The sequence below is a fragment of the Poecilia reticulata genome, linkage group LG22, assembly GCF_000633615.1.
Source record: "Poecilia reticulata strain Guanapo linkage group LG22, Guppy_female_1.0+MT, whole genome shotgun sequence".
NCBI classification, from domain to species: domain Eukaryota; kingdom Metazoa; phylum Chordata; class Actinopteri; order Cyprinodontiformes; family Poeciliidae; genus Poecilia; species Poecilia reticulata.
This window is the reverse complement of record NC_024352.1, coordinates 10623466-10648528: the sequence shown is the minus strand read 5'-3', so window position 1 is coordinate 10648528 and position 25063 is coordinate 10623466. Positions and strand designations below refer to the sequence as shown.

The window sequence follows — 25063 nt, the reverse complement described above, 5'->3', positions numbered from 1 at the left end:
TTTGATTTACTTGGAGTTATATTGTGTTGTTTAAGTGTTCCCTTTATTTTTTTGAGCAGTGTATATTAATGCAGACTTAATATACTAAATACTAAGAGTTTTATTTGAATTAGCAGACCCTTTGTGAAAATTCTGTCTTCCAGTACTTGAGGTAGATGTATGTGGATTATGCAGAAAAACGAACATTTGGAGTGCATTATAATATTTAGACATAGCTCATAGATGATTAAATTATTGCCTATTCTTTCTTCTAAAAACATTTGTTTTCCAATCATAACCCAAATTATCAGTTGGATTTAGGTCCAGACTTTGACTGGGCCGTTCAACATTTACCTAAAGCGCTCCACTGCAGCTCTGGAAGGTAAATCCAACCCATCAGGTCTTTCCCAGCCTCTTCCACAACATCCTCCATCCACCTTCCAATCATCACTTATAAGTTTCCCCTTGTTCCAACTGAAGAAAAGGCTCCCCACAGCATGATACTACCACCACCATGTTAAACACACCAAAGTGCATACAAGCTGACATGCAGGGTTAGTCTTCCTCCATACTGCCTCTTATGTATTAATATTTTCCAAGCCTGGGATAATAAAAATTAAAAGTTTAGTTTTGTGTTCTTCATGTTGAGGTCTAGTGTTAGTTTTCCTCCACACAGGGTCCAAAAAGTTTTAGTTTCATCTGACTAAACACTTTCCATGTTTGCTACGTCTCCTAGATCACGATAGAAAACTTTAAATGGGGCATCTATGGCTTCAATCATGAAAAACGTCAGATTGTGGAATACACAACTACCAACTGTCTTAACTGATTGTCCCGCTTGAACTGTGGATCTCTGCAGCTCCTAGAGTCACTTTGCTCTCTCCTGGCACTTTATTTAGGTGGATATTCATGACTTTCACTACTTATTTTAAAGAAAGATCCCAAATAAGTGCACTGGAATTTCTTGCTTGTACGTGACAAAATGTGAAATATCCATAAAGCTTCTTTTCAAAGTATTTGTTTTTCCAGAGAGGTGAGCCAGGGTGATTGTGAGAGGCAGGGAGTGAAGCTGCAGAGGACGGAGCGGCTCCTGTCCGTGTGAATCGGAAGGACGATTAGGGGCTTATTAGCGGCCCAGGGAGAAGTGTAAGTTGTTGGGGAGGGAGCAGGCAGAGCACCGGCGACATCTCCAGCCGAGAACAATCCGAGCGATTGTCTCACCTAATTACAGTGGATGGACTTCTTTTTGTTTCCCATTCGCCATGCCTGTCTGGTTCCCTTTTTTTGCCCGGCCGCAGGCTCAGACAACGCTGAAGTGTGCTAATTAGAAAAGAAATGGTCCTCGTAATTATGTCAACTCTTATTAACCATGGCCACAATGAGTAATATTATTTTTACGCAATGTTTTGTGTAGAGGACCCAGCTTCCAATGCTCATTAAACTGAAAGCAAAGCCTTGTGGGCTGGGTAGAACTCCAATATCTGGGTCTCTTCAATGAGGACAGGAGGAAGGTGCTGCACTTTGACGTACGCCGTTATTGTTCCAATTAAAATCCCGAAAACCCTGCATTTATTAAACTTTGAAGCTCTAGTTAAACAAGTACAGATCAAAAGATATTCCCTTTTCATTTTAAAACTTTATTTTACAAGTTAAAGAGTTACAAAAATGAAATTAATATTTAAAAAGAGAAGAATAAATAATGAACATCTGATTTGATCAAACTTTCTAAGACAGAAAAAAGATTAGTGAAAAGGGACGACATCTAGATGACAAAATGTTTGAGGGTTTAACCGGTTAAACTGAACGCAGTAAAGGCTTTCAAATATCTTTCTGAAAATATTAATGCACAGATATCTGAGGTGCTTTGTCATCTTAAATGTCAGTCCTGTTGCTTGAAAAATGCATTGTCACTTCTTGGGTCTTTCCAGTATGTTCAGGAACTTTCCTCTGGTCATTTCCCTGGCTGGAGAAAAAAAGCAAAAGATCAATTATCAACAATGAGATTAATAATACTGATGAACAGGTTTCATATAACCACTATTTATGTGACCATTTCTTGACATTCTTGTACAGAAAATGTTTTTTCATTTTCCTTTTCAATTTTTTAATCTCTGAATCAGAATATTGTGTCTTTAATAAAGCTTGAATTGAATCTAAAACTTTTAGTTACAATTCCAACATCGGTAGAGCTGTTTAGTCACGCAAAGCACGTTTCTCATGTCTGCACTGTCACACAGGAATGCAATTAATACAAACATCTGTTCATTCAGGAATAAAAAACATAAAATTGGACGTAGTTAGATACTGCGATTGCAGTTTCAGTTTAGCGCCAGTGAAAAATGATCATAAAAGAAATAAAGTTATAGAAATAAATTAACTTTTCAATAGTTTTCTAATCTATTGAAAGGGTTAGGGTCCCAAATAGGCAATGTCCCAAAAGGTCTTAAGGTCTTGAGATCTTTCAGTTTGCAGTTCTGACATAAAAATTTACACAAAAATAAAAAAATCAGCTGGAACTGTGTGATTAACAGATTAAAGAATATGGTTTAATTAAATAAATTTTAATCAGAAGTGCAAATGTACAAATTTGAAGTTGGAAAACCAATACAATAAAGGGTTTTTAAACAAGTCTCATCATCAGCCAGTCTTAAAAGCTACTAGGGTGCCGTAGCTTGACCTAAAACAGGTCGTACTTGAGTTGCTCTCACCAAGAGTGACAAAAGTAGAAGAAAACTTTGAGGCATACATTTATTCATGTTTCATGTAGATACCCACTGAATGAGTTTAAATATATTTAATTTTTCCAAATATGTCTATTTAATAAGGATACTCACCCTGTAAATTCTACTTATGAGCTTAAACGATAACTGTCATGTTAAAATAGCAAAAATGCAGTGAAATCTAACATTTTTAGGTTTAATACAAATGAGTTAGGTCTGTGTTGCAGATGGAAGGAATCGTCCATCATGAGTCTCGTTTTGTAAGTGCAATCGATGTCTTCCTGGCAAAGACAAATCCGTTTGCGTCTACTGGGACTGAAGGGGCTTAGAAGGCATCTGCATCATAAACCTTCGAGAACCATCATCTGGGTTAAGCATTTATTTAAGAAACAAACGTATGAGGATCAGCATTTAGGCGCTTCCAGTTTTATTGGGCTTCAAAACGGGATTTTTCTTAGCAATTTGCAGTTCTTGTTTGCCACAAAAACTTTTAAGAGTATTTCTTTAAAGCTGGAGCAACAATCACCTTTATAAAACCTGCAAGGATTGTAATTAGATCTCCACTGGCCGCTGCCAGCCTGCTCTGCCCACGGCGGCTGATGAAAAAGTCGGAGCTTTTACTAATTTAGATGAGCCGGTCAAGGTGGAATGGTAATGGTGCATCTGGGCGTGGGGGTTTGTCACCTTGAGGTGTCCATCATGAGGTTAAAGATGATGCTAATTGGAATGGGATGAATTCATTTTGCTCTATGCTGTCTCTTCAAATCACCCTAAACAAACTCATTACCAACTTCTGGACATCCAGGAGGTGGTTTAGATTGAAATGAAGTCATTAAAAATAGGTGAGGGAAAGCAATTATACTGGGGTGACCCTAAAACTGTCAGCGCGACGGTGTCACTTAGCTTTTTATGTGCTAAAATCAGAAAACGTAAACATTAGCAGGGTAATATTTTTGATTTCCAGGGGGTCATGACTTCTCTTTTGTTGGTGCTTTTTCCATCTATTGATGGGTCCAAACTGTAAAATAGATCAAAGCTGTGTCACACCTCCTGAGATGTGTCACCCAACTGAGCTGCTCATTAAAGATAGTTCAGGTTATAATCCCACAAGTAAAAAACAAACTCTCAACTGACTCACTCGATGTGCATTTATTTCTGCAAAATATTGTTAAGGGTGATTGTTAAAATAAATATGGGCTCATGTAGTATCTTGACGAAGTATTCACACCTGTTTTCCACATCATATTACAATCACAAACTTTAATGCATTTTGCTTGGATTTCATGTGATACACCTACACAAAGTTGTGCACAATTGCGAACTAAAAAGGAAGTATGGCTTTTAATAGTTTTGATCAAATACAATCTGAAAAGTATGAGAGACCACCTTCAATTCTTCACAATTCTAAACTGGAATGGTGACAATTTTCAAGCCATGCAAAAGATTCTCAATTGAAACTCGGTTTGTAGTTTAGCTAATAAATTGAGGAACAGCATGCTTTTGTTTTAAACAGGCAAATGTTTGACAGCCTTTTTATCTTTCAGATAGGTAAAAAAAAAAAAAATAAATAACACTGTGCTTTTAAAAATGACTAATTTGACCCATGTGACAAAAGGTTTGGGCCCTAAAGCCCACATGCTAGAAATATTTATATGACTCCAGTGTAAACTCAATAATGCAGATAAGAAGCTTGTTTGCTTTTATGAGTTATAAATTTCTGACCGCATAATTCTTATTCTAATTCTGCTTGACCTATTTTTGACCATGCACACATTTTTTGCTCTCCAGAGACACAATGCTTGGTGTCCAGTCAAATTATTGTACATATTTCTTTTGTTTCTTTTTGTCAGAGTTGTTATTTCTAGAGAAAATGAAAGTTAAAAAAAGATATAGTTTTTTACTAAATGAGAAAATCTTACAAATAAATTTCGTTAGTTTGATTTCTTTGAGCAAATGTTTCACATGCAGAGGTTTAAAATTAGACGCCCACGCTAAAACGGCACACACAAATACAAACACACCGATTCTGTCATACACTCAGAGGGATCAATACTGATTAGAGGGACTTAGAGATTTGTTTAGTTGATTAGAAAGGTCAATTAGTAATTTTGCACTAAGTTAATCAGCATCTTGTAACGACTGCCATCCATACTAAATTACACCTCATGGATTCTGCCGGCCATCGCCTTGTCCTGCTGATTTGTTGCCGTCTAATAATCATTTAGCTCTAACTGGTTAAATTCCAAGCAACAACACAAAGTATGTCTTATAATCGCTCAAGATAACTCCTAATTTCCCACAGTAATTTCTCCATGGCAGAGGATTTCAGGCGGTGCTTGGCGTAGAGCAACAATAAAGATTAACCTATATCTGCAGCAGCTAGACGGTGCCAGGAGGATGTTCCGAATGTTGCCCGTCTCCCCTAATCTGAACAGAAATCACCAGAAGCCTCATGCTGCTGCTCAGATGTATCTGGAGTTTTCTGCTCCTCGCTGCCGAATCGTTTTCATTTAGCAAATCCCAGGTGGATAAAATGCAAATGCAGAGGGAACACAGTTGTGTAACATCTTACTTTCCCCTCTTTTATGCCGAGTGATCTGGGTGTTGCTCTCGCAGCCCCCACCGCTGCTCCCCTGTGTATAAAATGAGAGTAATCATTGCAGTCTCCAAAAACCGCCCCACCCTGCCGCTCTGGCACGCTCCTGCTGAGCTGCCGGACCCCCCACCACCCCTGCCCCTCGCCGTCAGCTGCTCAGACAGATGACCAACCGGGTTAAGTGGAGTCCCGGCCCCAGCCCCGACTGCTCCAATTCACTTTCATTAAGCGTAAAGAGGACATATCTGACCCCCACTGCCCATCTCTGAGTGCTGCTCAGCTATTATGGGATGTAAGCTTTATTTAATGGATTTAACATCCTCTTTCACCACCCTCGTCCCCGGGGACACGGAGGAGATGACACGCACAAACACTCGAGCGTGGAAACACTTGAAGGCACACATATTCATCCGGCACCCCCCCATTCCCCCTCCTTCCCCCGCCTCGCAACACATACACCTGACGCTCATGTTTGTGTTCAAAATTCAATTACCCACTTATTGATACTTCACGGGGATATTTAAGATGCAGACACGAGCTGTGATTTCCCAGGGGAGCCACTGGTTCCTCTTTATGTCCCAACCGAGAAGGCCCACCCCTCCTCCTCCCCCTTCTCCTCCTCCGATGCGTTTTCGCCTGGCTGACACGCTCACACACACATCCACACACCAAAACAAACACATCTGCACCGCCCAACCCCTGCCCATGCCGGCGCCTGTTCAAGAGGTGTCCTTATTAATAGGCAATCAGTCAAAAATCATTCATTAAAAAGCCTAAAAGGTTTTACACCCGCGCTATGATTAGCTGGGAAAGAAAATCCAATGAATTCCTAATGCCTTTATGGAAATGAGATGTCATTTCCGATCTGCTCAGGGAGGCGGCAGGCAGGCGGGACTCAGGAGAAGTGTGTGCGCGCGTGTGTGTTACGCTCTATCCAACTCTTCTGATCCAGCTGCAGAAAGTCGGTGAAGCCGTTTCAGTTTATCCGATGTGATTGAGACGACAAATAGAAACCGCAATCTATAGTTTTAAAACAATTACAATAGTACAAGTCCGATCAGGCCACGTTTGAGCCCAAAGAGACAAAAAGGAGACGAGTGCATGGAAAAGTAGAGAGGAGAAGGGACGGCGTTGGCAGGGAGGCAACACCCTGTTTCTCATTCAGCGGCTGTCAGCTCAGGCACTTCATAACCGGCCGGCCTGCAGTCAGCCCGCCCTGATGGATTGATGGAGGCACATTAGCACGAATGGGGCCCTGTGAATGCAATCATATTCAGCAGCGGCATGACTCCTAATAGGTTGGAGATTGATCCTGAGGGTGAGGAGGAGGTGATGGAGAACGCGGGCCCATTAGGAGCTGTCAAGGCAGGGTGCCCTTCAGTCTCCCCTTCACACAGGGAGACGCAGCATGGGTCACACTGGATGGATGCTGGGTGGAACCAGAGTACAGTTGATTAGAGGAGAGGCAGGCTGGAGCCCCAACAGGTGCTCTCTGGATGCACTGAATCACTTCACACTAAGCTTCTCACAATAAGAAAACAGGCAGGAGATCTCAGATAAGTTGAAACCGTTATCAAACTTTTAGAAGATAACTACAGTACCTTGCAAAAGTTTTTACACCCACTGAACTTCTTCATGGGCTGCAACAACAAACTCCACTGTAGAAGAAGATGCTCTGGTCAGATGAGACCAAAACGGAGCCTTTTGGACAACATTCAAATGCAATGCGACACTTCACATCACCCTAAACGCACCATCACAAGAGTGAAACAAGGTGGTAGCAGCATCATCATCATGCGCCTTTTCATAAGGAACAGAAAAGCTCATCAAATTTGATGAACAGAGAAATCCAGGAAGAAAACTTGTTAGAGACTGTGAAAAAGTTCAAGCTGAGTTTCATCTTCCTGCAGCACCACAGTGAACATACAGCAAGAACTACAGTGGGTCTGTTTAAATCAAAGTACAGTCATGTCTTAGAATGGCCTAGTCAAAGTCAAGATCCTAATGCAATTCACAATCTGTTGCAAAAATGGAGGGATAAAAATTTTTACCCAACGTCTCTATAGAACTGGCAGAGAAATATCCCAAAAGACTCGCAGCTGTAACTGCAGGGACAGTTTTTCTATATTATGTTGACTTTCAGGACCAATAAGAGATTTTTTTTTTTTTTATGAATACAATTTATCATTCTTCCTCCTAATATTTATAGTTAAAAACTACCTCGCTTTGATGTTATTTTTGAACATCAAATTTAAAAATAATACACCAGGACACAAAGAGTAAAGGTGCAACAACAATGCTGAAAGATATTCAAATGAAGGGCTGGGCTTTTATTTGTAAAAAATTAGATGTCCTTTTTCTACTTTATGTTGGTCTAAGATAGGACATGCACTGGAGTCAGTGGTTGTAATACAACAACACGTAAATGTTCAGTGGTATGGTGTTGACGCAAATTTTAGAATATAAAACAAGTTCTGAAGTAAATAAACAAATAAAGACACTTTTGCATGTTTTCTTGCCTTTTCTATTTTGAAGAGCTGAAAAGAGAAATTGATTTCTGTGATGCATATTTAAATCCCAAAGAACCAAAAAGGTATACATTGCTCATTTAAACAAAATTTAACAATTAAATTAGAAATTACTAAAAATGTTTTATGATACATTTTTATAGGAATTGTTTGATTTGGCAACAGCTATTTTGTTAGTGAAAAAAAACACTGAACAAATATATCATTTCTGAGTCAACATTTTTGATTAAATGTTGAGCTGAAAGTTTTTAGAAAAAAAATCATTTTACAATAATAACATTTAATTTGAAGGCTTCTCGTGCAATGTACAGGAAACCCTCAAACGATTTCTGATAAATGCATCAATTTTGGCAGAATACCAAAATCCAGAACTAGGAATATTACACATTTTTCATTCATTACCACCAATGTTTTACAGACTTTTATTTACAGTATTCTCCATTCATTTCTATGTCATTTTTTAAAGAAAAAAAAGTAGTTCATTATGAAATTTGGGGCAGTAATTTATTTTTAGTTTTGCCATAAAGCACAAAATTTGGGTGGATAACCAAATTTAACAGAAAATACAAATATTTCTCAACTAACTATTCGTTTACTGATCACCCAGATCTGGGAAATCATATAGTTTCCCAACTGGAGAGAAGCCCTGATATTCATAAATAATTACTGAATTAATTTTTTACATGAAAAAGAAATACAATAATGATTTTTGCATATAATATAGCAGCATTTTTTGTGGCTTATGGAATCCATAGTTACCAATACACAAATTAAATGTAAATCATATTTACTGCAGTTGTACTATGACAAATGTTATTTCTCTTCTGTTTTTTTGGCATAAAATAGAAGCACATGAAACAAGTATTAAATGGTAGTCGGTGGCCCTGAGCTGGCAAGTGGGGAAATGCCTGAACCCAGTAACTCAGCAGGCACCTAACCAGTCGGCTCAGTGGCTGAGGCCCTTCAGCACGTCCCAGGGGATCAGTCAGCTTTGAATTACCTCCAGTAGCGGCACTTATCAGGACGCTACGTCTTCCCCAGAGACTCGGGGCTTGATGCCCACGCTCAGCGGTCCACAGCTGGGGCATTCATCAAGGGGTGGAGTAACAGCTGGGGCCTGAGGACGAGGCACGCGTCAGGCTCCTCAGGGACAAACTGGGGCAGCGTTGGTCCACCACGTCTAGGAAGTGGCGGTGAATGAAAGGTTATGGGCTTTCTCAGCCCTTCATTCGTGGTACCGCTACACATACACAGCTGACGGCAAGAGAAAGTGAAAGCAGAACAGTTCAGGACTCTTTCATCTCTGCAGTGGGGTGGATGAGTTTTTCCTGCTTGATTGTGCTCTGCCCATTAACCAGCTTTCTCTTTAATGATCCACATGTTGAAGGGGGGGAGGGGCAGTAAATCCTGTCCTCTATCCTCCCTCTGCTGTGCCTCGCCGGAGCGAGTGTGTTTACGGGCGGTGAAGAGTGCACAAACATGATGAAAAAGTGGCTGAGATTTACAGGGCCTCCCCTGACAGCCAGGAAAAGGAGAAAATTAAACCAGAGAGCATTAAACAGACACCGATTACAGGGCTGCTCTGACACCAATAATAACTATCATTGTGTCCCGCCGTCCTGAAGAACATGACATGATTGCAGAGCCTGCAGCCCTGCACTCATGACAGCTAACATATTTATACCAGAAAGATTACAAGCTGCTTCTGGTTGAGGAAAGTCAAAGAGATTAAATAATTTTTCAACTAAATGAATTTGTAAAAAAAAAAAGGATCCGTGCAGCCACGACATGTGCAACATAAATGATGGACCCCATCCTATGCTATTGCCGCAAACCTTCCGGATTACAATCGGATACACATTTCCACCACTTATAAAGCATCTCTGAACTGATTAGTACCATGTAGGTAGTCATGGATTTCACAAAAGACCACAAATATATATGATGCAAGCTCTGAGGGTTTTATATAGTATCTATAATTCTCTGTAAATGTTAATGATCACTCTTACTGCAACAGGTCACCTCGTACAAAGTACAAACATGCGAGTGTGCTTCCAGTACCTCACAATGGATCTTTTATCCACCGTTTTTCACATTTAAATCACAAAGTTGAACATATGTAAATGGGTTTTTGTTTACAAAGTAATTAATATTTGAGAAGCGAAAGGGAAATTATTTACAAATCAAAATCTGAAAAGTGTGGTTTGTATTTGCATCAGACAGTATCTGAGTCAATACTTTGAACAACCACTTTTAATGCCTTTTCACTTCAGCTACAGATTATTTCTATCAGCTGTGCCGATCTGAACTTTCTGAAAAGCAGCATCAACAACAATTTACATGTCTTGTTAGGCTCTCAACTTAATTAAACTCAGGAATTTGATTGGGGCATTCTACCACATGAATGTGATGCGATCTAAATTGTACCACTGTAGATCGTGGCTGCATTTCTAGAACCCTCTGGAAGGTGAACCATCATCCCGCCTTACAACCTTCTGCAGCCTCCAACAGATTTTGTTCCAGGACCGCACTGCATTTATCTCCATTTGTATTTCCTAACAGCTCTGAGATCTCCTGACCCAGCTAAAGAAAAGCCTCCCCGTAGCATGCTGGTGCCACTACCGTGATTCTGAGTCAGATATTTAAAGCTTTGAGTATTTATTTATTCATTTTGAGGTATCCCTGATAAATGCACTTAGCAATTTCCACATTTTTATTTGGGAAACATTTGGAAAATCACATTTCCCTCCCACTTCGTGCTACATTGCACAACTTTGTGTAGCTCTATCACATAAATCCCCACTAAATACATTAAAGTTTGTAGCTGTAATACGACAAAATGTGAAAAATGGTATTAATATCCTGTATATGCCTCATCAAAGTAAGCGCGAAGAGCAATACAATTTTCTACAAGTGCTCTTTCGCAGGCAAAACTCATACTGATGTTTTCCCCCCTCTTTGGATCATCAGATGAGCACTTAGCTACATCTCTCTAATCCATACTCCATAAGGATTATGGCAATAGAGGTGGGAGGGACTAGATTAAATAGATTTAGCATCTATCAAATTCTTCAACCTTTTTTCCCGTTCAGCTCCTGTTTCCTTACTTTTTGCTTCTAACAAGATTGACCTACATTCACTGTTTAAAAGCCCTGTCTTTGACTTTTTTCAGTCATTTGTCAGAATTGCAAATTCTGAAATGCAAAGTCTGAATAACTTGTTTTTGGATGACAAGCATGGATGTGTGAGCTCAACCTCTGATCTAAAGGAGTTCAGGAGAAATTAAAGAAGTCAATACATGTGAAAGCTTTTAGCACCACCTAGTGGTGATACTGCATTAAAAAAAAGAGAGGAAATCAAGCTTATTTGAACAGTTTACACAACTTTGATATATTTTTTCAAAGTTATGTTAAGGCTCTGGTGTTTTTTGAGTTATTCCTGCACTTACACTCTTCTAGACCCAGCTGATAAGCGAGATTCTGAAGTCCTTTGACCTTCTCCATCAGGTTGGCTGTGGTCAGACTGCCCAGCTCTGCGGTGAGATGGCAGGACATTAGAAGCTCTTAGAAACATGTAACTAATTCAGATTCTGCTTGACAGGATTTGATATTTGTCTTACCTTTCAACATTTCAATGTCCTCACTCTCTAGTTCAGCCATCCACTTAGGAGGTGAGTTTGTAATGGGCTACAGTGAAACGATGAAACACAGAATTAAGCAGGAAACAAACCTTGCTACCTATATCATATTTTATGCATACATTTAATTTATTATATCACCAATAGAAGTAGCAGAAGTAACCCACATTTTTGTAAGATGCAGCAAATTCTGCAACTCCAGGCACTGTGTGAGAAGTTATGAGGTGGTTAAGCATAATGCAAAAATTCTGACCAAATAAAGAAAAGGAAAAAGCAAAAGAACGACTTACACTGCTCTGGCCACAAGTCTGGTGATGCTCTGTCCAAATTCTCAAAGCTTAGCAAAGAAGATTCAAAATCATCTCCTGAGAAGACAAAAAAACTCTCAATTGGTTACATTACACATACAGGTCAGAAAACATTCAAAAATGTTTGTTTTACTGTGGCTTAGAAACTTGCTCACAGCATAACATTTCCACAACAGAATAACATTATTCACACAATTTTTCTTTGTTTCATTCTTTCCTTTTGTCATTTTTCTTTTGTTATCTAGGAAGATTTCATTCAATAAATGAAATCTAAAACAAAAAATGACATATACACATTCATTATTTAATTTAACTTAAAACTTTTACAGTACATGTACATAACATTAACATTGTTATGAGATCTCTCAACTACATGTATGTGAACTATTATGGACAATAAGGCCAAATAACCTCACAGTAAATACCAAAAAATTGCCCTCCAAGCTCAAGGCATTTGTTTCCCACAGTTGTTCCTTTCTACTGTGACCACTTACTTTCTTAAGAGGAAGGATATACAACTTGGAAAGGTCTGGGTTTCCTTAGCTTTTGACCAATTCACATAATCTGAATTAGGCTGGTTTGTTTACCACATTTAGGACAAGACTGGACTGTGCCACTGAATTTAATATGTTATTATAGGAATGTTATTGTATCAATTTAATCATGTATTTCTGTATAGAAGAAAATACATAATTAAATTATGTCTGTAATTGTAAGAAAACAATTACACCTGTTTTCTTGTAGTGCCTTGTGTTTACATTTATTATAAACTGCATAACAATTTTAGTTTTAACGGCTAAATCTGGAAATTCCTATTTTTTATCTGTAAGATTTTATCTTACAGATTTTTAAAAAGAACATTTATATGAGACAGTCATTATACCAGCCTTGTTTGACTGTCAAACAAAACTGAGTATAACGTATGTTTTTAAAAAACTCTAAAGTTTAACGTAGTTAAAGCCAGTAACGTTTGATGAATAAAATATAATGAAATATGCTAGCACTTAAAATATGAGCTGAAACGTTGTTTTTCTCCGGCAGGTTTAAACCAGCTATGTGCTTCCTTGAAACTGGACACAAACACCTCTGGGGTGAGTGGAGCCTTTGGCCAACGGAATAACCCCTCGAAACAGCAAGAATACCCCGCTAATACCCGTCCGTTCTCATCTCCGAGCGTCGAACTATAACACAATTATATTCATGAGCTTTTTAGTGAGCGTAGAAAAGCCAATTATACAAATTATTCGCAACGTATCTGTGTAAGGAATTAGAATTTACCTCCATTCGGAGACGCCATTTTCAGAATAGTCCCGTGACGAATTACAACCAATGGCTGCAACGGGATTCACTCTAGTAGCAAAGCATTTTATAAACACACCACCGGGGGTCGCACTTTCACTTCTAAACCACACTGACGCTTTTGAGCGTTTTTATAGAAAGTAAGTGAAAGTTCACATCGTCTTTAACAGATTTTTTTCAAATGACACTTAGAACTATGTATTTATTTATAATTAAAAAAAAATTAGAGATCTTATACCCCATCCAATATTCAGCCTGATGCAGAATCTGACCTTCCAGCAATAGAATAACCCTAAACAGACAGAACTAAAATAGGTCTCTAAATGTGAAAAGATTTTACAGATAGATTTTACCCCCAAGACTTGCAGTTGTTACTGCAGCAAAATCTGTTTCTGTCAAGTAGTGCTTCAGGTGTGGCTGAGTACATGTCACAATTTTCACATTTTTATCTGTAAAATATTTAGTCAAGCAGGTAAAAACTTCCTGCCAACTTTACAATTATCCACCACTTTGTTTAATCAGTCACATTAAATCCCAGTAAAGTTCACAAACACTTTGGCTGTAATGTGAAAAAAGTGAGAGTGAATACTTTGCCAAGGCAACGTACTTTTTAACTGCACATCTTAAAATAATGGTAATTTGTTGTTTATGTCAAGGACTCTTATTGATAATAAAATCTACATTTAAGTATTTTGGGTTTTTTTTAAAAATTGGAGCCGGTTTGCTTTTTTTGTAAATCCCTTTACATCTCCAATGAGCTACATATAATCTTAACTTTATTTTTTAATCATCTAATCCCACTTTTGCTTTTTTCAGCAATTCATGGTACATTTTGCTTTAGTATTTTTGTATGCCTTGATGAATTGAGAGCATAAAGATACCAGAGAATAAAAGAATATCACAGTTTATTTGTCACACAGAAATGTAAAAAACTTTCAGAAGTTGTTCACAAAAGCACTCATTACCAAACTGCCGACTCTAAAATCAGGAGAAAAAAAAAAAAAAAAACGCCTGAAAAATCACACAATGCAAAATTAAGCTACTCAGCTTTTCCATAATCAGTTAATAAGTACCTAAGCTCAATAAAGATGGAACACATAGTGTGAGAAAGGGTTTCTTGTTGATGAATGGCCTCTAGTTTTTATTCTCACACACATCAACACACAGTTCTTCATCTACACACAGCCTGCAATACAAGAAATGCTATGACACAAATACTAGGACACGTACGTTTTCAGTCAGTACCGTAAGAAAATATTTTTGTTAGAAAGCAGCAAACAGTTCAGATCAAATGTTTACATACGCTCTTGATGGGGATGACTGCCATAATAATAAGGGTGTTTTATTGATGCATTTGAGTTGTTCCTTTAAGCAGACAATACAACAAACAACTTCAATAATTTGTCTAAATATAACAGTCAAGAATTGGACACAAAAGTTCTAATCTAAACGTGAATCTTTTCTAATGGACAAATAGTAAAATCTACACATATAGATAGGGGAAAATCCAAATTAAATTGAAAACTGAGCATCCAATTCTCACTGTAGTCCCTAATTAATATGGTATTCATGCCAGTAATAAGTGTATGTAAACTTCTGACCTGCACTATACAACATTAGAGTCAAGATCTTATAAAAGTGACTAAAACTCCCAGGAGTCCATCCACTTAAGGCCAGCCATGGCGCTGCCCGGCTCGTGTGCAAGAGGACCCGTCATGCCGTAGGACAGTGGATGAAACATGTAGAAACTGAGAAAAGAAGAAGCAGAGGGATTTAAATGCAGGGATATCCAAAATAAATCATAATAAAAGAAGCCCATGCAACACTCAATAGAACTGCCATATTTTAAAACTTGATTTTGGTCTGATCACAGAACAAAGTAGAGAGGAAAGCGTCAATGATTGACCATAACTTCTAGCCAATTAAAAAGTCCGTTTATTTCAATCTTACCATTACACATAAAAAGTTTAGGAATATAAGGAGCATCAAATGGAACAAGCTACTGTGTGTTGCAAAAGTATGCATACACTTTGAACTTTTCAAGTAGCTCTGACCTTTCAGGAGAATTCACTAGTTCTTCTGATGGTAAAAAATGTGTAAAAATTCAATGGGTATGAATAGTTTTGCAAGGTACTGTAAATCAAAGATGGATAACCACAAACATCCTCTCAAAAGTGGACATCACACACAAACAAGATAGAGCTTCACTTAGCTCACCTGTGTAGAACAGTAAATAAAAGTACCATCTGCCCTCCTCTCTGCAGCCAATCAGAATAGGGTTGGCATAGCAACAGATCGGCATTTCTCAGCAGAGTGTCTAATGTAACTCCTGTGAAACAAAAAATTGTTCAAAACACCAACAACAACCACCATCATGACATCATAACATCACTGTCCAATCAGTGTAGCACCTTCACAAATATTCAATTTCTGAGACTAAAACTCTCACAATGCTTTTCAAACATAAGGTATGGATAAAAGTCTTTTTCATAAATGCTTAGGTCTGACTTAATTATAACTCTTTAGTTTGCTTGTATTTTAAAAATAAATTCCTTATGATAAAACAATTGATAACGGTTACCTAAATAAGATAAATGATTAAAAATGGGATTTTTAGTCATGGAGTCTTACACCGCCACAAGTATTTGGTCAAATCCCCCTGAGTATTTGCCCACTTGAAACGGCAGAGTTCATTCAAATCAGCAGGTTTCCTGGCAACTAGCGCCAATCCAGACTATTTTTGTGCATTAAGGTCAGAACCATTCTGGAATACTGCATAATTAATTCTAAAAGCAGTTTTACTGTTTGTTGTTAAATAAATCGTTAAAATTCCCACATTAATGACTCTGTTAGGATTCAGAGACTTTGTGTAATTCTAGATGTCAATGCTCATTCTCACCCTAAACACTCAGTTCCGCCCTCTCCTCTAACTCTCACTTACAGTCTGATAATTAACTATGGTAATAAGGTAAAATACATGAGAATTTAGCACCTGTCAGCATGCTACTGAAGAGCATTGCAGGAAAGTAGTGATGATAGTAGAGGACGCGGCCCATGACATAGAAGGGGGCGTAGTGCAGCAGCCAGCCAAGCAGCAGGAGTCCCCCTCCTCCCGTGAGAATATCAGAATGCTCTAAAACATGCACAATTTCTTTTTATTTAAAATGTCAAGGTTTAAAACGTCAAGTCGTCCCCATACTTGAAATTTACCTAATCTTTTCTGCTGCAGCGATATTCCTCTTTGAATAGCTATAGATGACACTGCCACCATGATGAGATACAACCCCAAGCTGGCCAGATTTATCCACCAGACCACCTGAAAAAGACGAGCGAATGGAATGTTAGCCAGAAGACCAGAAAGGCAGGAAAATAAACTAAGTTTAAAGCACTTACAGGGTTTCCCAGTAAGTAAACACGATATTCCGTCTCATTTACACCTGAAAACCTCAATCCCTTCACACAAAAAAAACAAAAAACATTTGACATAGAGTAATGCAAACTGAATTTCATGAAAATAAAGCACAATAAGTGTACACACCTGGTAGTTGATGGGCCAGTGCCAAGGTTTGGAGTTCATTTCATTGTCTTTAGGTTTCAAGCCACTATTACCCTAAAGTAAAATGGTTTTTTAAAAAAAAAAAATGAAAGTAGCACATTTAGATCATGTTCATCATCTTCTCACCGTTACTCACCCTTATCATGACTATATGAGACTCCAGCAAGATTTCCAGAAAATTAGGCTTCAATAGCGAAAGACTAATGTTGGGCACTGCCAAAACAAACCAAATAAAGTTAAATTAGAAGATTATTCAAAAGTGTGCCTTATTAAGAAAAATAAGAAAAGCTTAGGTATGGTAGGAAAAATGTGCCTCGTACGTCTGGGATTGATGTGATCCTCGATGTTCCACTGAGAGCTTGGAGTCTCCTTCAGGTACGGACTGCAGGTCACCTCCACCTGCTCCCAGCCCCTGCAGAAAAACAAAACTCGATGGGCATGTCAGTCATTCGTGAAAAACAGGGCCACATCAGAGCTGAAAATACGAGAAGATTCACCACTTCGGGAGAGTCTTGCCAGATGAGTACAGCACGCAGCCCGTGGCTTTGTGCAGAAAGCGAACTTTGCTGCGCAGCACCTTCACCAGGTCGCCCCTGCGGCCTCCACAAACCTCCACCTGCCACAGGTCGTTAGTGTCGCCTGTTCCGTTCTAAGAGAGGGACAAGTGTGCTTAAGGAGACATGCAAAAGTCCAAATCTAATGTGTTGTTTTTATTAGCTGCATACAATAAAGTAATAGTTCTACAATGCTGTATCTGTAGAAAACTTTATATTCCTGGAATCTTTTTCAACATTCTGTTACATCATGGCATAAATACATAGTAGCTCTTAATTTCAGTCTGGGATAAAAAGGAGGCATGTTTTTAACGCATTTAAAAAAAAAATGTAAATCAGAAAAGTGTGCTTGTTGGCTTATGAGTTTAAGTGGATGGCCATGTCTTAGTGAGTTTGCAGATGTGCAATACGCCTCACATTTAAATGTTGGATGAGACATTGCTCTCCAAATCCTGCTTTAAACCTCTCCACAACTTCATCCCCGACATTTCTGCTGTGTTGCTTTGTCTTCGTAATCCTGTTTTTGTCCCATGATGTTCTCTAACAAACCTCTATGGCTTTCACAGAAAAGCACGCAGATGGACTCTTTTTACTGGATAGCTAAAATGTGGAGGCAGTTGATCACACTCAACATTATAAGGTGATATCAGAAGAAAGGGGGCCGAATACAAACATTCTCTGCTTTTCAGAGCTTTATTTGTAAAGTCTTTGGAAGACCGTGGCGTCGCTTTACAAGCATTCAAAAAAAACTGAATCGCCCTGTCACAAAATAAACTACAATGAAGCTGGTGAACTTAACATGGCAATTCGTGTGCATAAATGCTTTTATTAGGCATACGTTAAAGATACACTCACAATTCCATAACCTGTAACTTGGAAGTGCTTCTTGGTCAGAGGAGCTTGATGGAGGTGGCTGTGAAGGTTACGGGTTGTTCTGAAAGAAACGGTTCAGTCAAAGCTCCGCACAGAGTTTGGACTTCTGTTGGCAAACGTCAGGGTTGGCACTCACTCTTTGTGCTCCAGCCGAATGATGTCACCATGACGAACCAAATCAGGAGTCTGTGACTGGGCTAATTAAAGATAGACAATACACAGAAACACCCAAGTAACTATAAAACATCATGAACAAGCTGCTTCTGCCTCATATAACTGACACTATCGTGAGAATGCAGATAAAAATCTCAAAGAAGGATCTAACTGAGCATTGAAGTCCACAACAAATCAGTCAATAAGCACAATTCTCTTACTATCATTATCTGGTTTGTGAACCAGCCACATGTTGTTGTAGTCTTTGTGGAGGTAAGCTGTCACCTGTTGATGAAAACAAAGCTTAAATCAAAGTAAATCAATCAGACATAAGTGAAACATTCAACTTGTAGCCTGACCTGCTGCTGCTTCGCTCCGACTCCCTCGGGGTATAAGTGCCAGTGGGAGTGCAGATAACCTCCAGCAATACGGAGATTTTTCACAGTAATGGTGGAGCCATATGCCAGGTCTGCGTCGGAGAAACAACATGCTCAGGAAATTATGAAAAACACATAAATACAAACATCTACTGAGCAGAAAGTAAGACTTTTTCTATAAGAGGTTTTTAGGATTTGCAGAGCCAAAAATTATAGCTCTGCTGATTCTGTCAAAAATATTAATATTTTGTTTTTATTCATTTTCTCCTCTGGATAAATGCACTTATAGATAGAATACAAGATTGTGTCTCTCCATTCGAAAAATAAAATAAAAATTAGGCTTTCTGATAAACTTTACCAAAGGTTTTGAAAAAAATGTTGGTACGCCTCTGTCAAAGAAAACGGATCAACTATGTAATAAAAATAGTTGCTTAAAAAAACAAACTAATGTAACTTGCCTCTATAAGAAAGTAGTACGTAAAGAAAAGAGCACAAATAATGTAACCATGGGGGCATTACAGTGTGTTCTGTAATTGTTGACAACGATGTTAAAGAAGGAAATTCTGCTGGGTAAAATATTAAAATCAAGCAGTGATGTGGCAAATTAAAGATAAAACACATCAATGAAAAAAAAAAAATCAATGTAATTATTAAGCAAAGAAAAGTAAAGAAAAAATAATGGCTCATTTTTTATCTTTCCTATAATTATAAGGACCTGGAAAATTGTTAAAGAATATTCCAGTATTTTCAAATTTCTGCAGAAAACCTGTTTGGGTGACGATTGTAGTTTTGTGCCTCTTTAACAGCAGGGTACCAACAATTTTGTCCTCGTTGCTCAAGTTTTCAAACAAGTTGATCCAAGTTCATCTTGCAGACAAATCAGAGGAATATCAACATTTTTGTCCGTTTTTTCGTACAATCACATTTGCTTTCATTCCCAGTTATGTTCAGGACTCACACTCTGGCATGGACACGTTGTACAGGTTGTTCCCAATGAGACGCGACTGGAAAGTCGAACTAAAGAAACCATCGCCTGGCCCACTACCGAAAGAGAAAAAAAAAAGTTGTGACTCAATCAGGAAGACGTCGTTATACGGTGATCAGACTGTGTTGAACTCTCTCCCTTACCTTTTATTCAACAGAGCAAAGTGAACTGCAAATACTAACACGTATAGGAATAGTGGAAGCAAGATGAGGCCGACAACACGGGCCAGGAAGTGCTTTGCAACATCCACCTGTAAGTCGAACAAGATTATGAGGCAGTAAAGTCGCCAGTTCATTTCATCAGTGCAAACAGATTTTCCCTAAAGGAAATGCTGCAGTTTACCAGTGAGAGACTCAGGTCGCCTAAAATCCTCCAGAGATCTCCGGCTGTGTTCAGACCCACCAGGAGGATAACAAACAGACCCACAAACTTCACCCCGAGAGCACCGGCAAGAGCAGCGCCGCACAGTACGAGCCACAGCCACCAGGGGGCAGTAAAAGGCCTGGAGCTCTGCTGGTTGAACTTGACCATGCCGAGCACGGCCGCCATGATGAAGAACATGAGGATGGGGTCTAACAGGATGTACTGAGAGATGGTGATGCAGCCTGTGTCTGTGGCAGCAAGGGGATTAGACGAAGAATGTCTTCAGTTTATTACAAATAAACATTCATTCATTAAGTTATAGATTTGGATCATAATTAAAATCACGTCGTATGTCTTTCCCACCATCACATTTCAGTTTTTATTTTATTTGGGAAGAAATAAGTGGAAACTTAAAAGTGTAGTTAATTTCATTCAATGTTCGGTGCAAACCATGATCACTCACCAAATATGAGCAGGGCGGCTGTGATGAGAGCGGCAGTGTGAGACCGAGACAGCTCCTGCACTATGAGGTAAGCAAAGATCGGCAGGAAGGACCCCAGCATGGCGCAAAACTGTACAAAACCAGGCATAATGTCACCAAACAAACCTTTAATATACACGTATTTCTTATTAAATATGTGCATATGTGAAAGGCGGCATACCCCTCTCATTCCCCAGTAGTTGTGGTGTTCATATTTGTCTCCCGGCTTTACAAAAGGAAAGGTGCCATCGTAGCCAGTCATATAACCAGCAAGAGCAATCAGCATCTGCAAGACAGACTGACACATTAGCACAGCAGGTTCACAAGGAGACCCAAACCCATTTCTGAGGGTTACCCAAATCACTTTCCTTCACCTTATTTTTACTATAGGTTGTGGTTAAGATCTTCTACTGAGAAACAGGAGATCCTTACAAGAAGCTAATACATCACCCCCTTCCGTGACAGTGACAAATTATGTTTGTTTTTTACTCCAACGCATTTTAAAGAAAGATATACGTTTTCCTTTACTAATGGAGAACAACTGACAAATACATCAAATCAAATACTTTGAGAACAAAAGCTGATATAAAGTTCACTTTCTAGATGTGCAAAGATGGTAGAAACATGCCTTTAAAGATTCAAACCTTTAGGCGCAGTTAACGGTGGTACTTCAAAATATTAACTCAAATCGTTTTTCTTCCACTCCACAATTACGTGTCACCTTGAGTCGGTCTATCTAAATCCTGACTGGATGAATTAACCTCAGAAAACAATCTCCATTTTTAAATGCAAGAATGCTCTGATTTTTTTACTCTCCTGCTGCTCTATAGAAACTAGGACACCCAGGTCCTTACAAATATAGGACTAAGAGCTAAGAATAAAGGAGAAGTGGTGAAGTGGGATCTCTGAAATCTTTAGAAAACTAATACTCAACCAGCTCACCTTTCCAAGAGGAGGATGCACATCAAAAAAGAAAGTTCTGTTAATGTAGTAGCTTCCCATCTTTCCAAAGTGAGTTTCATCCCAACTAAAACACAAAGCGCACATTACTCAAACATGCTGAAGTGGTGTACTAACATGGAGGAGGTTAAGACCTTTACTCACCACACATGAGGGGGTTCAGTTATCTTATAGAGCCGTGTAGCGAAAGATAGTCCTGTTACTACAATGAGAAGCAATTGGTTTGGGGAATCAGCACTTCCTCTGGCTGAAAAATCACCAGATGATCCATTTGAGCAGGGGGTGTCATCTTGTTTGATCTTTGATTCTGGAGTGATTGGGGTGTCATCTTGTTTGATCTTTGATTCTGGAGTGATTGGAGACTGATGGGTCTGCTCTGGAGATGGGAAGACTTTCCGGTTTCGCACTATTGAACTGTCCCTCGTTTTGTGCCACTGAGAAATGCATTCTTCTTTTTCCATTAGCGGATAGCACCTTTTTAAATGACCACCAAATGTGTAGCTACAGACTCATACGGCTCTTATTATGCCCTGCTAACAGAGGCAAACAACTTATAGCAGCTATAAAAATAAATGTAATAGAAAATATCAGCTCTCATTATTGTAAACACTCTCATTGCATTTAATGTTACCTCTCTCACTTAACAAATTAGCAGACATGATCATCAGATATGATATCCCCGAGCTTCAAAACATTTTGTGTGGAAAACTAGTTTTCCAGCAAAATGTCCTTCTCGATCACTAGCGATTAAATCCAAGTTAGCTGGTGCAAATAGCCGTAATGTACCGTTATAGGGAGCTAAATGCTACAGTGGAACGTTACAAATACAAACGCGTATGGAATGCGTTGCCTTCTGGGAAATGTATTGAAACAACGAGGCGAACAAATTACTTGTTGACGGTGTTTCACAACAGAAAACGCTAATTCCCAAAATCCCTCTTCGCTCTTCCCAGTACGGAAAGCCGGGAGGATAATTTCGAAAGGGGGCGGGAAGAGTTGGAATAACTCTGGAGCTCCTTGTCAGACCCTCGCCGTACTGGTTCTGTCCAGCTCTCAATAAAACCAAAATTTTTAATTATACGAATCTACAAATCTAAATTTGACAGGAAGGAGATAAATTCTGATGGCTGAAAAAAACAAAACAAAAAAACCCCCCAATAATAATAAACATCAGCAGGAAAACGTTATAGACGCATTATTAAAATCCAACCACTAGAGGGCAGCATCACATAATCTATCTATCTATGAAAACCATGTTTCATAATAAAATATGTGAAAGTTTGTGGTTGTAGTGTGACATAATACAGAAAGCTTTGAATGGCACCGTCTGTTCCCAATTTGTATCTTTAGTGCCTTTATTTAGTGGACATAATTTCACCACTGAATTCTGATCATTTAAACTCATAGCTTACTGCAGAGTACGGTGAACTACTGTTACTGCTTCATAAGCAATTGTCTGAATGTTCATGACAGCATACAGAAGAAATCATCACCGTTCGTTTTTTGTTATTTATTTTGATGACTGATGCAGATTACAGTCAGGAGGTAAACAAAATGAACAGTCAAGATACTGACCACAGCTTTACAATATTTAATTTGTCTGTAGTTAATATTGTTTGAAAGACTTTAAATAGCTCAGCGTTAACCACATTTATAGTCTCCAGTCCAATTCAGGCAAATATCTGAACAACAGAGCAAAGAACAGTTGGCTTCATATAAAAAACATTTGTAAAACTGCAGATTGGAAATCTAGGAAGATGGCCAGTGGCATAAATTATCAGCTTTAATCATCATGTCCAGGTGTTATCAGGTCTAAATGTGCTACAGAGAATACCTGCTAATGATTACAGACAAGCCATTTATGTCTGACGATGTTGTCTATAAACCATAAATTACACAGTCATTCAAAAGAAACGGGAATAAATCATGTTTACTGTTATAACAAAAAATGCTGCAATGTTGTGATTGACATAAGCAGGTGCTTGCATTACAAAATTGTTATTTCTTAACAGTGGTGCCACTTGCAAAAAATATATATATTTATATAACTCGTAGTCTGCTCCACAGGGCAGGGTATACACAGAGTTCCTATGGTACAGTGTCACTCTTCTCATACAGAAAAAGAAATGCTTTAAAGACATTTTTACAAACAGGTATAAATCTACAAAAGCTAGAAATGGTGGCTTTTTTTTCTTTCATTTGATGTGCAATGTCAAATATAGTATTGATTTTGCTAGATAGCATAAAGAGAGAATATGTAAAAAAAAAAAAAAAAAAGTATATGCAACTCCTGATCTGCATAAAATATACCAAAGTTCTCCAACAAGGCCTTTGAGTTTACATACAGCACCTTTCAAACAAACGCCTGGTAAAGATGTGTAAAACATATTCAAATGAATTCATATTTTATTGAGGGTGCATGACGTTACAGTATTTCATTTAGACAATACAACCTTTAATTTAAAAACATTTATTCAGTGGGGATAATGTACAGTGAGTTCTGCTTAGAAAAAATAATGGAACATTCGATTTTTTTTATGTCAGCATAAAGGTTACTAAAATTAAAAATGTATTTTCACAAATCTGTTTGGTCTAGAATTAGAGCTGACCAGTCACACTGTTAAAAATCTGACCTAGTAATGATAAAAAGGTAGATCAAATTCCTTAAATATGCATTACAGAGCCCTTTACTTTACCCAATCTTCCACAAAGCAACAAGAGAGTTGCTTATCTTGCTGACAGATAAGGAACATAAAATTTGTTCAGGGAAAAATTTGTGTGCAGTGGTTGAAGGGCAGCTTGAGAAGAGAACCATGATGATCACTCCTAAAACTACTCGTATCCGAATGTCTGGATCCGGACCCGACTTAGGTTCACCAATCGACAGCTGTCTACTCTGAAATTTCACTAAATAAAAATGAAAAGAGGTTGACGATTTTTTTTTTGTCAGGTGAACTATTTTTGTGTTGATTTGGGCACATGTAAATGACATAATTTACAAAAAAAAATTTCAAACAAGGTATTACAAAGACGGGCTGCACAGTGGCGCAGTTGGTAGAGCTGTTGCCTTGCAGCAAGAAGATTCTGGGTTTGATTCCTGGACCCGGTCTTTCTGCATGGAGTTTGCATGTTCTCCCTGTGCATGCGTGGGTTTTCTCTGGTACTCCGGTTTCCTCCCACAGACCAAAAACATGAGTGTCAGGTTAATTGGCCTCTCCAATTAAGGGGAGTGTGTGTGTGCATGGTTGTTTGTCCTGTGTGTCTCTGTGTTGCCCTTTGACAGACTGGCGACCTGTCCAGGGTGACCCCGCCTCTCGCCCGGAACGTTAGCTGGAGATAGGCACCAGCAACCCTCCTGACCCCACTAAGGGACAAGAGTGTAAAGAAAATGGATTGATGGGTATAACAAAGACTTCATTTGACTGAAAGTCATTACTCAAAAATATGAAAAGTTCTTAAACATTCTTAGCAACTTTGTAGACTAAAGTACAAATGCTAAAACAAGTAATTTATGTTTATTTTAAGGAAATACAAGAGCTACCACTTTGTGTGGCACTAGTATTTTTGTTAAAAAATTACTTTTTAATAGTATTCAATCAAATTAGAGAGGGTATTTTATTTTAGAAATTATTTCCAAAATAATTCTTGCAGAATAAAATACAAATGCATTTTTACACATCTTTACAAGGGGTGC

At 38.5% G+C, this 25063-nt stretch overlaps 2 protein-coding genes across 3 annotated transcripts; both read right to left on the bottom strand.

The window, feature by feature from the left end:
• Positions 1-1645: 1645 nt before the first annotated feature.
• lin52 (lin-52 DREAM MuvB core complex component) lies at positions 1646-13145 on the bottom strand. Its single transcript, XM_008399346.2, has 6 exons — positions 13047-13145; positions 11751-11825; positions 11628-11665; positions 11443-11509; positions 11272-11355; positions 1646-1942 (listed from the first exon to the last, which is right to left on the bottom strand). The coding sequence occupies exons 1-6, from the start codon at positions 13063-13065 to the stop codon at positions 1887-1889; spliced, it is 339 nt and encodes a 112-aa protein (XP_008397568.1). The 5' UTR covers positions 13066-13145; the 3' UTR covers positions 1646-1886.
• An 810-nt stretch (positions 13146-13955) lies between these two features.
• On the bottom strand, positions 13956-22296 carry pomt2 (protein-O-mannosyltransferase 2). Of its 2 annotated transcripts, XM_008399345.2 has the most exons (21): positions 21708-22296; positions 21514-21668; positions 21352-21436; positions 20591-20695; positions 20392-20500; positions 19908-20176; positions 19709-19815; positions 19539-19621; positions 18563-18672; positions 18425-18488; positions 18187-18247; positions 18033-18111; positions 17121-17272; positions 16944-17035; positions 16760-16836; positions 16606-16677; positions 16461-16520; positions 16278-16383; positions 16060-16200; positions 15285-15396; positions 13956-14815 (listed from the first exon to the last, which is right to left on the bottom strand). In XM_008399345.2, exons 1-21 carry the CDS (start codon positions 21828-21830, stop codon positions 14710-14712), a joined length of 2268 nt encoding a protein of 755 aa, XP_008397567.1. In that variant the 5' UTR covers positions 21831-22296; the 3' UTR covers positions 13956-14709. The 2 variants fall into 2 exon arrangements, with proteins under 2 accessions (XP_008397567.1, XP_008397566.1); XM_008399344.2 differs by having other exon boundaries at positions 21514-22296.
• Positions 22297-25063: the final 2767 nt, after the last annotated feature.